The sequence below is a fragment of the Ochotona curzoniae genome, unplaced genomic scaffold (assembly GCF_017591425.1).
Source record: "Ochotona curzoniae isolate NIBS_2020 unplaced genomic scaffold, NIBS_Ocur_1.0 contig_1014, whole genome shotgun sequence".
NCBI lineage: Eukaryota > Metazoa > Chordata > Mammalia > Lagomorpha > Ochotonidae > Ochotona > Ochotona curzoniae.
The window spans coordinates 30767795-30784105 of NW_024464920.1; the positions used below are offsets into that span (position 1 = coordinate 30767795).

The following is a 16311-nucleotide window of genomic DNA, read 5'->3' on the forward strand; positions in this document are numbered from 1 at the left end:
GCTGTATGGTTTATGCTTGAGCTCAGAAAATGCAAGAAATATTGTGACCTGACTTTTTCTTTTCTTTTCTTTTTCTTTTTCTTTTTCTTTTCTTTTCTTTTTCTTTTTTCTTTCTACACTTAAAATTTATGTGATTTGGCTACATGGCACAACAGTATGCTGTTAGATATTTAAGTTTGGAAGATTTATTGATATTTTACAAAGCATGTTCATCTATAAAAATATCACTCTATCAAATTTAATGCTTGAACCTATCATACGTGAATATGGTTATTTCACATACTATTGCTCAGCAGTCACCTGACTTCCCTCAGTAATGTTGCTCTAGTCTTCCATGAATTATGTACATGGTGACATACCACTATATATGGAGTCAGGAAAGGTCAAGCTAATCTGAGAAACCGACTGAGAACCTGGAGAACACGGTTATCAAGTATAGGATCTGTTAAACTGCTAAAGTGTTTTAGACAGTGTGCTCCTGCACAAGAAGGACCAACAAAACAGTGTACCCAGATGGTGAGTATGCATCATCTGGTTTATGACATTGAAATGCAATAAGCAAAAAACATCTTTTAAACAAATGATAATGAGTCAGCTTTAGATGCCTATGACCATGCCCCATACAACACAGAAAAATAGAAATCCATTCCAGACTCATTACCAAACTAATTATTAAATAATAAAGTCTGTAGAAAAGTATACAACAGCATTACTTCACAGTAAGCAAGAATTTTCATAAACAGGACAGAAAGCACAACCATAACAAATGAAGAGTTAAGAAGTTGTGTTCATGTAAAGACAGTTTTATGAGTCTGAAAGGGTAAGCCATAAAAGAATATATATATTTGCAAATCTTAAAGCCAGCTATTTCTCATACCAGAAATTAAAAAAAAAAATCTCACAAAGTAAGCCACACAGCCTAGCAGAAAAATTAGGAAAAACGTGAACAGACATCTATCAAAGAGAACATTCAAAAGATCAGTAAGTGTATGAGAAATTGTGCAACTGGCTTACGCATCAAGGAGATGGAAATTGAAACATGGTCAGAATGGACCACTGCAAGAGGTGGCACATGTGGAACAGGTGCAACTCTCACTGCCCAGTGACAGAAGGCAAGTGCAAGCAACTTCTTTGGAAACCAGTTTGACACTGTCTCCAGAAGAAAACATGAAACACATTATAATCTATCAATTACACTTCTAGGTGTAACTTCAACAGAGATGTACCCCAAGTCCATCAAGAGACATCCTAGAGTGCTTGAAGCAGGGATATATGTAGAGGACAAAACCCAGAAAATGTCTAAACAGTGGGATGGTTAAGTTACAGCATTTTAACTCCATCAAATACTATCCAATATTAAGAAAAATAATTTTAAACTACTCCCAACAATACACAGCCAACTCACAAGCACAATATGGAATAAATAAGGCCAAAGGAGTGCCAACAATACTGTTAAAATACAAGGTTAAGAAAGCTAACCTATGCTGCTATAAATTAGGATAATGGTTACCCTTAAAATGGGAAAGTGATCAGAAAAGAATATGGAGTGGAGGATTCTTTGATGCTGGCAATGTTCTATTTCTAGGACTAGTTGTGGTTACACAGATGTGTTCAGTTTATGAAAATTTCTCAAGCTATACACTTGAGATTTTTGCATTCTTTGCTTCAATAAAAATTTTAGCATGCTCTATTATAGTTTAATATATTGTAAAATAATAGAGCAGTAACATCAATAGTAAAAAACTGAGTGGAAAGTGTCAAGTTATTCCTCAGTTAAACAAGTTAGCAGATGAGCCTCTTGCAAAGGAGAATCATTCACTAATCATGCTGCATGCAGGCTGAAGCTGACATGGCTCTATATTATCTTCTGGAATTTGCTTGCAATACAGTAAGTGTCATGTAGCCTCCTTTAATTGTCAAAAAAAAATCAAAATTTAAGTGCTGAATTCAAGCCTGGAAGGTGTATCTTTATCTGAGTATTTCACAATAGCAAAAACATATTAGTGATGTTTAAAGGAAACTTTAAGAAATGGAGTGGGCTTCAGGGATTGAAAAAGGTTGCAGTTATTAGTAGGATGTCATCAATAAAAATGCTATTTAATTGGTAAGTTGGAAACATCTGAAAAGAACTCTTTTTCCTTAAGGAAACTAAGATAGGCAAAGCCAATATTACCATGCACAGAGTTCTTGCTTCCCTCAGGAGCTCTGATCAAGTCTTGCTTTCTGATTGAAATGCAAGGCTCCAAAGAGGGAAACTGATTAACAAAATAAAAAATCCAGAGTGTTTCCCCATGCACACAGTCATCAGCACATCGTGTGTAATTATGTAGTCCAGAAATCAACACAGCGTGCCCGGATTGCACTCACGGTGTAAATATCTTAATGACTGAGATGTCTTTAACCATGAATAATTTATGTCTACATGATCCATTTTCCTCAACCATGCTGCACTTTCAGCAGGATAAACTAATGTGTCTGGGGATGAGCTCTTGATTATTTCTTCCTGATTTTCCTTCTGTTTATTTTGCTCATTTTGACACACTTCATTTTTTCTCTTGCACATTCTTAAATAAGAGTGCCCCATTCATCCATAATGTCTTCTTGCTTTTATTTTTCCTATGCATCTTATCAGACATCTTGGACTAAAGCCCAGGCTTTGGGAATCCTACTTTTGGCAAAGCCTCTGTGACTGGAGTTGGATGGCAGCAAGGGAAATAGACTTAATACCACAAGGTGCAGTGTAGGCTTCTTGATGTTATTGTGGGGAGGCATTTATTATGAAAAGCAATTGCCAGAAAACACTAATGAACAATTAAATGTTAACATTTGTAGATCCCTTTCTGTGATGCAGAAAGTAACAGCCACATGGGTAATGCTGGAAAGCAGTTCTTGCTAAAATAGTTCTGTTGTTTTCCTACGGCCCATGAAAATAAAGTCAGCTGAGAAACACTCAGATAAAATTCTGTCTCATCTAGTAAGTTTATCCCAACCGTGCCAGCGCATTAGACACAGGCTCCTCAGACCCCAGAAGCCACGCTGTCCCTGCCATTCCCTTGGCACTTGCCATAGTTACTTGGTCATAATAATTTCTTTCTAGTATCCATATGGGCAAGCATTGTCAGACACCCATTGATCTTTTGCCATTTTTTTATACTCTTGAGTAATTTTCCTAGATTTCATATCCTATTAGATAACTTAATGTCTAGGCTATCCAGCCTTCTTTCCACCATTCTTTCATACCTTCTATTCTTTATTTCTTATGTAAAATTATATATAAGTAGACATCTTCGCATATACATTTAGTTTAAATATACAGGTAGAGAAAAGGAGAGAGGGAGATTGACTCATTGATTTATTGATTTTTCGATCTGCCGATTCACTGCCCAAGACTGGGCCAGGCAGAAACCAGTAGCCTAGAGCTTCATCCAGGTCTCCCATGTGAGCACAGGAGCCAAAGTACTTAATCCATCTCCTCCTTTGACTGGTACATTTGCCGGGAGCTGGATTGGAAGTGTAGCAACTGAGACGCTCTGTCCCACAGTACTGACCCCATTCTTTATTTCACCTGTAATTCCTTCCTTCTGTCTGTCCATCCATCTACCCACCTTTCTTTGCTTCTTTCTTGCATTCCCTTCCTTACAGGTGCTAAAATAATGAATTAATTCATCTCAAAACACTTATTGAGAGACCTAAGAAATGCCAGGTACTATGACCAGCAGTATTGAGGGGTTAAAGATAAATATCATCTGATTTATATATGAAGTCTGATGTTTGAGTAAAGAGATGAACATGTGTACATACGACCATTATAGTACAAGCTGGAGGGTACAGGTGCCTTGATAAGTGCCTTAAGAAACTATGAGTGACTGTGGGAATATTCTATAGAGGAAAATTTAGGTTTCAATCATAAAATTAACATGATTTTGAACATTCTCCATCTTTGCTCATCTTTTATCTTTTGTTTTTCTGAAATTTGTTCTTTTGTAGATTCTGTGGCAACAGCATCTGGGCCACTGCTTGTTGAAGTTGCCAAAACTCCTGGTGCCAGCCTTGGGGTTGCCCTAACTACCTCAATGTGCTGTAACAAACAGGTCATTGTCATAGACAGAATCAAATCTGCAAGTATTGCAGACAGGTGAGTTTTATGGAAAGTGCCTACTTTCCAAAATTTCGTGTTTTTTAAAAAACAGTAAACACACATTTATTTTATGTACATGTATAGACACGTGCACAGTATAAACAAGTCTTCTGCCTTTTTTTTATAGGTTTCAGGTAGGAAAACAAGATTTTGTTGTGACTTTATCAATCTTGCTGTGAAGCAGTGTTGTCTCATCTGGATGTTTGCCTTTAGCAGTAAAGAAAAAAAACAAATGTCAAACAACTGAGCAATTTTCTTACTGTGTCCTTGGAGTAACAGCCTATTCTTGATGTAGGATACCTGCACAGACCTTTATTAAACCCCAGGCTGAGAAATCAGGAGTTTTCCTGAGTTATAATAGTTAAACCCTGCTATGATAAAATTTTATTCCTTTCTTCCTTAAATACATAAAACTATATATTTTCAAAATCATACATTTTTAAGGAAAGGTCTTTTACTATCCAGTTATTCATGATATTTACAATTCTTGTAAGCATCGTTTATTCCATTGTCACAGAAAGAAGTTCCTGTTGAAAACGTCCCACTTTAAGTACATAAACATGGAAATACATTTCTAGTGAAAGGGGTGATTGAAGACATCTTTGCCCTGATAAGCAGTACATGTATGCTTGAGATCTTTTTATGGACTCAAACAGCCAGTCCACTCTCTGTGGTGCCAACCTTCTTTTCTACATGGAGTTTGCCTGCCCAGAAAACCAGACTGTCGTTCTAAGACCTGCAGCAACCCGCAGTAGTGGTCAGTCTACAGCTCCACTGTCTCTTGCCCTAAGTGCAGTCCCTTAACTATGACAGCCATTGATCCAGGGGTGTTCTCCAGTTCAATGGTGCAGGATGCTTTAATTTTCTCCCTGTTTTTTCCTGTTCCACAGGGGGTAACCAGTTTAAGGAGCTGTCTGCTTGACTGGTACGTTGGGATGCTGACTGCTGTGTTTGCTTACCTCAATCCATCCAGTGGCCAGTCTCTGGGGTTCAACAAGATGTAGCAACCAGACCCTCCCTTCCCAATCCCAGATGCCCTTATGACTCCCCATGCAGGCTTGGGCTCATTACTCATTTGACTCCTGTGTAGTTTCCATTGTCATCAGGATCCTCTGTACTAATGAATATGCATCTCCAGAATGACAGACTGTAATATAGCAGTAACTGGTGACACGGGAGCCTGCATGAGAGGACTCATAAGAGAAATCAACTGGATCTCCCCCTCCCAGGTTATGCTCATTATATATAAAATAGACCCTTGTCCAGTTCTGAGAGTCACGTCTTGAGATTCTGAGTAATTACCAGCCCGTAGAAAAGCATAGAAGGAAAAAGAAAGACACACACACACAAAGAAGACAATGGGGGTTTTTCCTGTTCTTCATTCCCCTCTTGCCCCTCTTGTCTTCTCGACTTCCAGCATCGGTGCTCCAAAATATTTTTTCAAGTAAGAACAAGAGATAAACATTTCGTTGATTTTTTTTTTCTGTTTTCTACAAGGCTCTGAAGTGCTTTTCACACCCAAGGTATTTAAAATGTGACAGATGGTATTTCCTATAACACTCAAACTTTTCTTCTTTTTTAACAAATGAAAACTGTGTGAAATTCAACTCTGAAGGACATGAAGCTCACAGTCCAAAGAGGAGAGCACTTGGTTGGACTGAGTATGTCTCCTTCCTGTAGATGTGGCGCACTGCACGTGGGGGATCACATCTTGTCCATCGATGGCACCAGCATGGAGTACTGCACCCTGGCAGAAGCAACCCAGTTCCTGGCAAATACCACTGACCAGGTCAAGCTTGAGATTCTTCCGCACCATCAAACGCGCCTGGCGCTGAAGGGGCCTGACCATGGTGAGAGGATCCATTGCCAGACAGCTCCTGGGCTTACCTGGGTCCCCCCCGCAGGGAGGTAGAAAGCAGGCAGATATAATAGGTTTGATGTTGCTTTTATTTTTGCCTTTCATAATAGGTAACATTTGTTCATGCCTCTTTATCTTCCAAATGTCTTTCCCAGTCCTGCATAACTTATTCAAATCCTCCAAATTAAGGCAAAAAGCTCTGTTGGAAATAGAATTTTCAAACTAGCACTCTGGTTTCTCTCTCTCTCTCTCTCTCTCTCTCTCTCTCTCATTTATTTATTTATTTATTTATTTATTTATTTATTTTATATTTTTGGCTTTGGTGCAAATTAAGTGTGGAGGAAAGGGAGGTAATTTGACTTCCTTGGGTTCATATTGTACTTTTTTAAAAATGTTCATTATAATTCTATTCACCATGCTCAGAAATAATGGAACAGTCCAGCTGCCCATCACTTGAAGCCCAATTAAAGTGTTAGTAAACCTTTCATTGGCTTTGGAAAATAACAGACCCTTCGACTATTGGGAAAAGAGGGAGGAAATTGTAAGAAGCACTGTCTGGTCTGATCAAATAGGTTTCCCCCCCTCCCCCCCCCCGCTTAGCACAATGAATAACTTTTCTATCATCTGAACATTTCTTTGCATGTTTCCTGACTTAAGTTCACAGGTACATTTGCTGAGTATTTTACATGCTGCCCACCCAGGCAACTTTAAACAAAACCTAATGCAGTAAAAAGGTACTCGGCATCTCAAATCAAATGGAGTCAGTCTCTGGGGGAAGGGGTGGATCTGTTCCAATTCCAGCTCCTGCCTCTTCCTTAAACCAAATGCCCTCCTCTTTCTTTTTCTTCTTGTCTTTTCTTTCCTTTTCTTTTTAATTCCTTGAAACCAGAAGCCTTGCTGATGTTGAAGGACAGCCAAAAGCAACACACTGCCTTTCAGTATTTCTGGAAAGGGAGTAGTTTTCTCTGGAGTGGCCATTTGCTTATGCACAGGTCATTTGTACTGATAGGAGTTTTCCACTTTCTAAAATGCACTGCACTTCTGTGCAGTCTGAAAAGGAAAAAGAGAGAGGAGAGAGAGGAGATAATTTCATACTGAATGAGTCAGCTGGATGCAACCTTTTTAATTAAAAGGAGCTTAGACAGCCCTGGAGCTAATGAAAATCACTAGTACAACATTACCCTTATCAGATTTTAATTTTACACATTGGAGCAAAGAAATGATGCAGCATATGCAGGTTATGAAAAGCTAATCAGCATCATTTGAACAGCAATGCTAAGTAACGGCAGGTAGGTAAGTTAGTGGGGATGCACACGGTGCCAATCAGGAGGCCCCGCAGACATCTCCCACACACTGAGCGCCAAGCAGGGATTTCTGAAAAGTTTCATCCAAACTAACTCAGCATTAGATTTGGAGAGCACTAGGCGTGCGCGTGCACACTGTGTCACGCTCTTTCAGCGTGGGATTTTGCTGGCTTAATTCTGCTTCCTGTAAATTGGAGATGTATAACAAATCCTTTTGAAAATTTGCCATCTTCAGTGAATCCATTTATTCTACTTTTATTTGTCATAGACACAAATTATGAATAGCTTCCAACTCATTGATTATTATTTTCACTTTTCAAAACAAATTGAAAGGATGAAGTTACTATATATAAAAATGTATGGAATAAGAGAACATTTTTTTCTTCACTATGGAAAACATCGTATTTGTGGGCTCAAAGCTCAACTCATTCTGATTTCTGTTTTTGACTTTGATTTCTGCTTTTGCTGAAAGATGTTCATTATATTCCCTATCTACATTCAGATATTTCCACATAGTTTACATTAAAATCAAATTTGTATTTCCAAGGGGAAGTAAATATTGTCTCCTATACATAATTATGTCACAGTGAAGAAAAAGGTTTTTTTTTGTTGTTGTTTGCTTTTTACCATTTGCAATACTTTTTGTATTCCACCAGGGAGGTCTGTTAGTCTTTTGTTTTCCCAATCTCAGATGCCTGAACAGTGTTTTTCATCCCACAGGTAGATGAAGGTAACATTTCGAAATTTCATTGACCGTAAAGGATTTACTGGTTAAGTAAAGGATTTGGCGGAACATTGTAGAAAGGGAAATATCTACTTAGAAGAAGAGATTAGTTGCCTTTTGTTGGGACATAGCAGCCCTGAGGAAACCAGCCAAAATGACCTTTCAGAAATTACCCCTACAATGAGGATCTTTCTCATGCAGAATTATGATTGTAGGAAACTGAGACTTTGGGGGGAAGTGGGGAAGTGGACAGGAGGCACCAGGTTTGACAAGTTTCATGCCAAGAGGACCTTTCATTTCATGAGCTCTAAGGACCACCCCGAGAGCAGCTGCTGCCCGAGCAGCTGTTGCAAGAAGATGTAAGTCGAGTGGAAAGCAAGAGGTGGTGTCTCATATACCACTTAAGTCTTCAGCATGAATGCCACCATGGATGGAATGACGTGGAAAGCATCCTACTTTAAGATTCCCTGTGATCAGGGACTTGGGGACACCCATGGGAGCAGGCAGGGTAGTGTGGTGGCTGAAAGCAGGCATTGTCCAGTCAGATATGTAGCCCCCTAATTCTGAGTCTACTACTTGGAATATTGAGCAAGTGACATGGCTTTTCCATATCTCCGATTCTTCATCTGTAAAGTGAGGGTTGTGATAATACTTTCCTGATAGGGAGATGGTGAACCCTATCTGAGGTAACCCACACTTAGCATGGTGCCTTGTGTAGAGTAAGTACTCAGCACAAAAGCCATATTTGGCTTTATCAAATGAAAGATTGTGAATGTTCTTTGCAAAATGAAAGTGCATGCCGAAAATGGAGCATATTCTTGTTGAACTCCTGAAGTGTTTGTCTTTTGTGTGAGTCTGTACTGCATCACTCAATCAAACAATAGACTAGGAAAGTATGTTCAAAATAGGCATTGACTGTTTTCTCTGACCTGCATTATTTTTGAACACCTTTGGCATCCATTTCCCATGCCATACAGTTTTGCATATTTCTACCCCTTAATTATTTCATAAGTACAAAGATTTGACTCTTAGTTCAAACTAAAAGTTATGAGCTACACTTAACCTGCTGGCAATGGTTGGCACAGTACTGAGCACACAATAGGTTATGAATAATGTCTTCTTTATTGTTTTGTTAATTGGGTTTGACAGTTCTAACACCTACCCAGTATTTTCAAAGCACTATAAGAAAGAATTGGGTCAAAAGGTAGATTTAGAATGCTGTTAAGCATTCACTTAACCCTGGCTTCATTTGAAAATAGAGAGTCTAACAATGGCACAACAGAGTGCTTGTAGATTACTCAGGCCCAGCAATAACTGCCTCTTGCTAAAACATGTTCACCCCAAAGCAGAACAAGGATGGTAAAAGAGAAACTATTAGGAACTTCCTTATGGCACTCTTCTATCTCAAAGAAAATGCTGCTTCAGTAAATTCAGGATATTCAGGTTGATATTCCTATTCATGCATTCATTTGTCAATCATTGTGTATTAGGTACCGTTCTAGGTGCTTGAATACAGCTGGTGAAGATTCTTACTCTTATACGATTTAAATTCTAGTATAGAGATATGACTACTTCAAATACATGACATTGATAAGGTCATTTCAGTGAGGAATAAATGTTATAAGAAATATGAAACAACCAGGGTGTAACACATGAGAGCAAGCAGCTGCTTCAAGCTGATATATTAACAACAGCTTCGCTGATCAGGTAGCACCTGAGCTGAGAGTGAGTGATGAGAAGGTGTCACCCATACAGCCGCAATAAGGATTGCAACTACCAGGGCCCTGAGACAGGAAGCAGCCTGGCTTGTTCTAGAAACAAGCGTAAGACCAGTGTGGATAAAATTTTTCAATGATGGTGAGAGTGACAGAGATGAAGTCATGGATAATAGGGCCACCTTTCACTTTCTTTGTAATGGTAGGTCATTTAGGTAGTTGTGACTGGATCTAACATACACGTGTCAAAGACCCATCCTCACTGTGTTGTGAGGATATTAGAAGGCAAACACATAGCAGGTTGCTCAGGCTTTGCAGTGGGCTAGGGGAAGGAGGCAGAGACTTTCAACTAGGAAAAGAGATAGGGACCCCCAAACCAGAAATAGCAATGTGATAAAAGGAGAAAGCTGGCTTGTGGCTACACAATTACAGTGACTTTGGGATGTTAGTCCAGAGATCACAGGGAAGAGAATTTGTTTAGAGAGACCCATGTATATACTTTAAATAATGTTATATTGTTGATAGGTAGTTAGAAAAATTGACAGAACCAATGCCATTACTCACAGGTCTTATTTTGATTCTATGTATCAGCACCTCACTGAATGCTCTATGTACCTATTTCTCAGAGTCCTGTGGTGTAGCTATTTTCATGATCTCCAGTGGATATAAGCTGAGTAGTTGGCCATAGTCACCCAGAGTGGAACTCCACAGTGATCCTTCCATCCATCCATGCTTAATACTTTTGTTCTATGTACTGGCTCCCTCCTGAAAAGATAGGAAATGGCCAGTGAAGTTGACACCATGGATGGTGTAACTCAAGATCTTATCTAAATGACCGTCCTTTAAAAACAGTCTCCAGCTTCGCTACACAAGTATTTGCTGCTACATAATTGACATGCTGGACATCTAACATTACAATCAGAAGATGGAACTTCATGTTATCTGTAGCTATTTAAGATTATTACATGAAAAGCTTCCTATAAGACCATCTAACAACCATTGCATTGCTTATGGTTCGGAACACCAGCTAAAAAGTCAAATCTTAACATTGAAATGAGAATGAAAATAAAATATTTTAAAATAAGGGAATATGGAGACTTTCTGAAATAAATGTTATTAAAATTTTATGGCATCTTAAGGAAATATAGAAATAGGCAATTTATTTTAAAAACTTAACATTTCTTTCCAATTATTTTCTCACAAATGAAAAGGAACCACAAAACAAAATAAGATGTTTATCATTTTATTAGTCAAGATACAGATTAGATTTTGGTACTGAAAGACTATTAGAGTGGTTTATTGTGGAGGAAAACCAAATCCAAGTGATGGACCATCATGTAATTAAAATGTCAGAGCAGTAAATTGTGATGTGTGACTAGTACACACTCAAATCATGAACCAATATGATTTATTCTTCCTTCTTTTCTTTCTCTCTACACAAATGCCACTAACTGGTTAAAATTTGCAAATCTTTAATTACTAATCATGCACCATACATCTTTATGGAACTGACTTTTAGGGGTTTTTTTAAAATATTTTTAATCTCAAAGCACGGGGGAGATTAGAAATTGATTCAGTAATCACCTTAAAAGAAGAAAAAATGGGCAGTGAAAAGACATGCATTATTCCTGGGAAGATGAGAAGTTCCCATCTTTGATGTTAATCATCTGTTGTGCTGACCACTGGAAGAGGGCAAAGCCAAGTACATTTTTTTTCTTTGCAATCAGTTTTCATTTTTGTTACATGTTTTATTTGTGCAATTCAGTTACTTTTTTCTCTTGTTTTTTTTTTTTTGGTTCTTTGTTTTTCTTCTTCCTCATCATCACTTCATATGGGCAGTGAAAATTCAGAGGAGCGACAGGCAACTTCCCTGGGATTCCTGGGCCAGCAGCCACTGCGGTCTTCATAGCAGCCACCAGTGTAGCCCGTGCCACCCTGACCATTGCAGAGCTCCAGCCCCGACATCCCCAAGAGCGCCTCCTCCAAACAGCCCTCGTAATGTTCCAGGCTTTCTCTCTCATGGCTTTCATTTAATTTTCGTTTTCTCGCTGCTCTCTCCTCTCATTCATTCCATCACTGACTTCGTGGGTGTTGTGTGCCTGTTGAGTAGCAATGTATCATTTTTGATATGTCCTAGCTCTTTATATTTGTCATTAGGAAAGGATGTAAATGTTCTGAATGACTTGTATATACAGAAAATGACAGTTCAGAGCATTACACACTGTGATGTTCTCAGCTCCTTTTGTGTTTGTGGAATATCTTAGTGACATTTATGCCAGGAAGCTTCTATGAAGATGAGATGAGGTATCTGATGCATTGAATTGCTGCTTATGGAGAAAATTGTATTAATGTCTGTTTTTCATCTAAAGCAAAATTTAGAGTCTCTGTGTTCGTAAGTGCTTCAGAGGATCCTGCCGCTCCTTGGCATTGGTGGGATCCCATAGCACTAAGATGCCAAGCTCTGGCTCCAGCTCCAGGCTGGTGTCCGTCTGCTAGGGTACCCACCAGACACTGCTGTGCATCGTGTGATGTGATCTTTCTGGATTGTTGCTGTTTGGCGAATACGGCGGGCTCACCTAAGAATGCTCTGTGCCAAGTCTCCGCTCTCTTGCAGCAGCTTTGGTGTCCTCATCCTTCTCTCCTACCTCCATGAGTGCATACAGCCTGAGTTCCCTGAACATGGGAACCTTACCTCGAAGCCTCTACTCCACCAGCCCACGTGGAACCATGATGAGGAGGAGACTCAAAAAGAAAGACTTCAAAAGCTCATGTAAGTGAAATGTCAGCCAGTGTCATTTGGCCTGGAAAACACACACGGGTGTTGGGGGTCTTTAAAATCCTCAAGCCTATAGGCATAGTAGTGCCTGACTGATCAGGAAGATGCCAAGCAGCTCCGTGCCAAAGACCACTGATGGAATGTCTCTTAATTATAGCATGTTGATTGCACTGAGTAAAAATTGAGACTGAATTACTCCATACTCAAGAATTTCCCCTAGCTTTTAAGAGTGATTTTTGAGAGACAGCTAGAGCTGTCATCTATGAGTTCTCTCCCCAGATGCCCTCAATGACAGGAGCTGAGAACTCAGTCTGAGTTTTCCACATGGGTGGCAGGCACCCATTACTTGGATCATCACCACTGCATGGAAGCAGGCATCATCCTTGTAGGATGCAGACATCTTAGCCTGTCCCTCTTGTTCTGTTGATGTCAACTGAAGATATGGGTTACTTCCTTTAACATTCCTTTTCTATATTCTGGGTAGCTTTATACATGAAACCTTTGTTCTTAGCTTCCTCTGCACCCTAAAGCAGATTTGTAGAAATGATGCTCTGCTTTTGATGAAGGTAAGAATTTCATGCATTTATTTAATGTTATGGTAAGTTTCATACTACATTATGGTTCATGGCCCTTCCCTTCGTAGGTAGTAATTTTGAATGTTCTTTTCCAAACTGTAAATCTTCCCTGTACTTTCTTGTTTGAATTTTTTAAATTCTTTTTAATGCCGTTTACATATGTGAGAGGGATGTACATCCATGCAGGCCTCCAATTGTGTGGGGAAGGTCAGGTATGGAGGATGGTGGGTGGAAGAAATTTTCTTTCTCTCCTCTGTGTCCACAAAAGATGAGGAAGAAAGAGCCTGATGTCAAACTACATCAGCACCTGAGGGTCGGATACGGTCATTTGATGACACCTTAGAGATCCCGGTATGGGGAAGAATCTCCCAATGGTGTTACTTGAGTGGTTTTCATAATTCTGAGATATTATTGGTTTTGTTGAAACAGGATTGAGAAAAATCTTTCCAAGGTCCGTTGGCTGACAAATTCCACCTTAGTGCTTCCACGGACCCAGGAACATATTGCAAAGCTTAGACAGGAGAAATGTCCAGCTTGTTGTGCTTTCTATCCTCTGATGAGGCACCCAACATACTCTGCTAGCCTATGTGAGCTGGCTGTCATGTGTCCTGTATGCCACTGGACATGCTGTCCACTGCACAGGCATCAGCAATTGAGGAGGCCCAGTCTTGATATAGGCATTTCAAGGTCAGAGCACACATCGTGTGTTTTTCCCTGTGGTCATCATCTGAGTTCAGCAGTTTAGTTGGGGAATCCCTCAAGAAACCTTGCCTGGGGTGATCTCAAGCTTGACTATTGTGAGCACCAGCCAATATAGGGTCAGGTTGGTCTGTCACCTGTCCCAACCAGTATACATACCAGTGAATACAGTTGCCTGGCAAATTCTGCCCAGTCCCATATCTCATGTGAACCTATATATGCTGTATCCTACCACAGATCCAATCCTTATGCACACCAGGAGGTACTGCAGCCTAGTCAGGAAAAACCCCAACAATCCCCACCTGGCCCACCCCCAGACCCGGTTCTCATGTAACCTGGCAGATGCTATAGCCTAGCCCATCCCATCCCATACCCTTGTGGCTACAGCCTTGCCCAGCCTGGTCTTCCCACAGGCCCAGCTCTTAACTCACTTAGTGGCAGCTGCAACCCAGCTGAGAAGAAGCCAGAGTTCACCTACCAGGTCTGTTTCCAGCCCAAGGTCAGCGTGTGCTAGTAGGTGCTTTGATTCAACCTTGTATGGCGCACCCACAGTCACTCCAGCCCAGCCAGGAGTGATCCAAACCCTGGCCTGGTTCTTGTGCATGCCAGTGGTACTAAGGCCTGGCCCAGTCCAGATTGGCCCCAGACCCACGAATGCTGAAGAGTGCTGCGGCCCTGGCCAGCTCCTGTGCTCCCCAGAGGGAGCTGGATCCTAGTAGAGAATTTCCCCAAGTTCCCCTACTAGGCCTACTCCTAGCGCCAGATCTCACATGTGCTGACTGGTGCAATGGCCCTGCTTAGCATGGTCTGCCTTCAGTCCCAACCTTTGCATGTTCCAGTGAGAACTGCAACCTGGCCTCTCCCTACCTCCTCCTAGCCCCAGCTCCCATGGGTGTCGGTTGGGTTCTTATTAGGTGAGTTCCATGATCCAGTTTGGCTCAGCACATCGCCACCCCCAGCTTTCTGCTCAAACCAGTGGGTGCTGCAGTCCCACAGAGGCAGAGGCAAGCCCACAAGCAGAATCTGCCCCAAGGTCTAGTTCTTTTGCATTCTGATGAGTGCTGAGGCTTAGCTTGTCATGGCCCATCCCTTCTCCAACACTCACAGATGGGTACTGCAGCCTAGCCCAGGCAGGCGTGTTCCATAGCCCCAGGTTTTGAGTGCACCAACAGGCAGTGGGCAATGCTGTTTAGCCCAGCCCAGGTCTCCCATGTGGGAAGGTGTGTTGGCCTGACCCAGACAGGCCCTTCAGTTTACCCTCCTTAAACCACTCCATCTCAATTCCTTGCCTACCTGTGAGTGCAGTGACTTAGTCTGTGGAAGGCTCCAAAATCAGCCCTTCCCTATCAAGCTTGCTTTTGGCCACTCCCACTCTAGTATGTCCCTGGACTCCATTTGCTGTACGGTCTGCAGCCCCTCCCACTCACCTGCTTGTGAGGCCAGGGTAGTGTATCTCAGCCCAGTATTCCCTAGCCCAGAATGCCCACCAGCTACTGGCTGCTTTTCTCCCAGCAGTGTAGTGCTTGCATAGGTACAAAGCAACCTAGGCAGCTGCCTACAACTGGGGTTTTCCCCAAGTTTCTAATACTTTTCCCCATGACCCTACTACTATTATGTGTGTTTCTCCTACCCACTGCAGCCTTAGAAATATTGAAAGGATGCTTGTTTTCCAACATGTATCCTAAAGCCCAAGAATTTTAATAGGATTCTTGGAAATAGGATTTTCTGGGGTAGCCAAGCACAACACAGACCTGAAAAGAGCAGGAAGGTTAGTAGGCTACTTACTTTGAGATAGTCAGACAGATAGTATGTACAAGGGAAAGAGACATGATAATTGAATGTTTTAGCAAGTCAGAATCACCTCCCGTCAATTTTCTTCTGCTGATATGGATTTTAATAATCATAATCTCTCATCATCACCATAGTACTTTTGAAGACAGACAATGTTCCTACCTTTCCAATCAGATCTAACCATAGTTTAGAGAAGTATATTTCTTGTCCTGTAGCCCTTTTAATAGTCATGATTATAATTCCTGGAGAGAAACTCAAAGGATAAGAGGTCTGTTCCTGTACTTACCATGGGAACAAATATACAGAGCACCCTTAGGTAATCCCAGACCAGACCCAAATAATCCCAAGGCTGATACTGATAAGAGAATGTTCTTGTGAAGAGAGATTGGACTTATTTATGTCTGAACTTATTTGCCAAAAATTCATCTTCCCTTGAAGAAAGTGCCTAGCTCCTAAATCCCACAGATGCCACTGTTCATGCTGAGCAATAGTCATTCCCCACCTCGGAAGAGGTCCCTTCATGGGCAGAGGCATGAAGCATTCCTTACCAAAAAAGTCATTGACAAATATGAGACTTCCACGGTGGACTTTCCTATCCTTTTACACATAGGTTGATATATTGGCCTTAGCATTTAATGTGACAGTAAATTTGAAATTGGGAAAATGGAATGTTGAGTTTAGTCAAAATTGGAACAAATTACTTCTGGAGTCCGTGTGTCTCTGGACTGACA

The 16311-nt window shown here is 40.8% G+C and overlaps 1 protein-coding gene across 11 annotated transcripts in view; it reads left to right on the forward strand.

Annotated features, from left to right (window-relative positions):
* The window catches only part of GRIP1 (glutamate receptor interacting protein 1), a 570734-nt gene that overhangs the window by 478214 nt on the left and 76209 nt on the right, over window positions 1–16311 (forward strand). For 5 of the 11 annotated variants that reach the window (XM_040982180.1, XM_040982154.1, XM_040982167.1 and 2 more), the window contains exons 8-10: window positions 3988–4135; window positions 5819–5988; window positions 12354–12509. In XM_040982180.1, coding sequence (XP_040838114.1) covers window positions 3988–4135; window positions 5819–5988; window positions 12354–12509 — 474 coding nt within the window. Of the gene's footprint in view, window positions 1–3987; window positions 4136–5818; window positions 5989–11578; window positions 11735–12353; window positions 12510–16311 lie in introns of all 11 variants that reach the window. The other 6 variants (XM_040982132.1, XM_040982141.1, XM_040982146.1 and 3 more) reach the window with 2 other exon arrangements.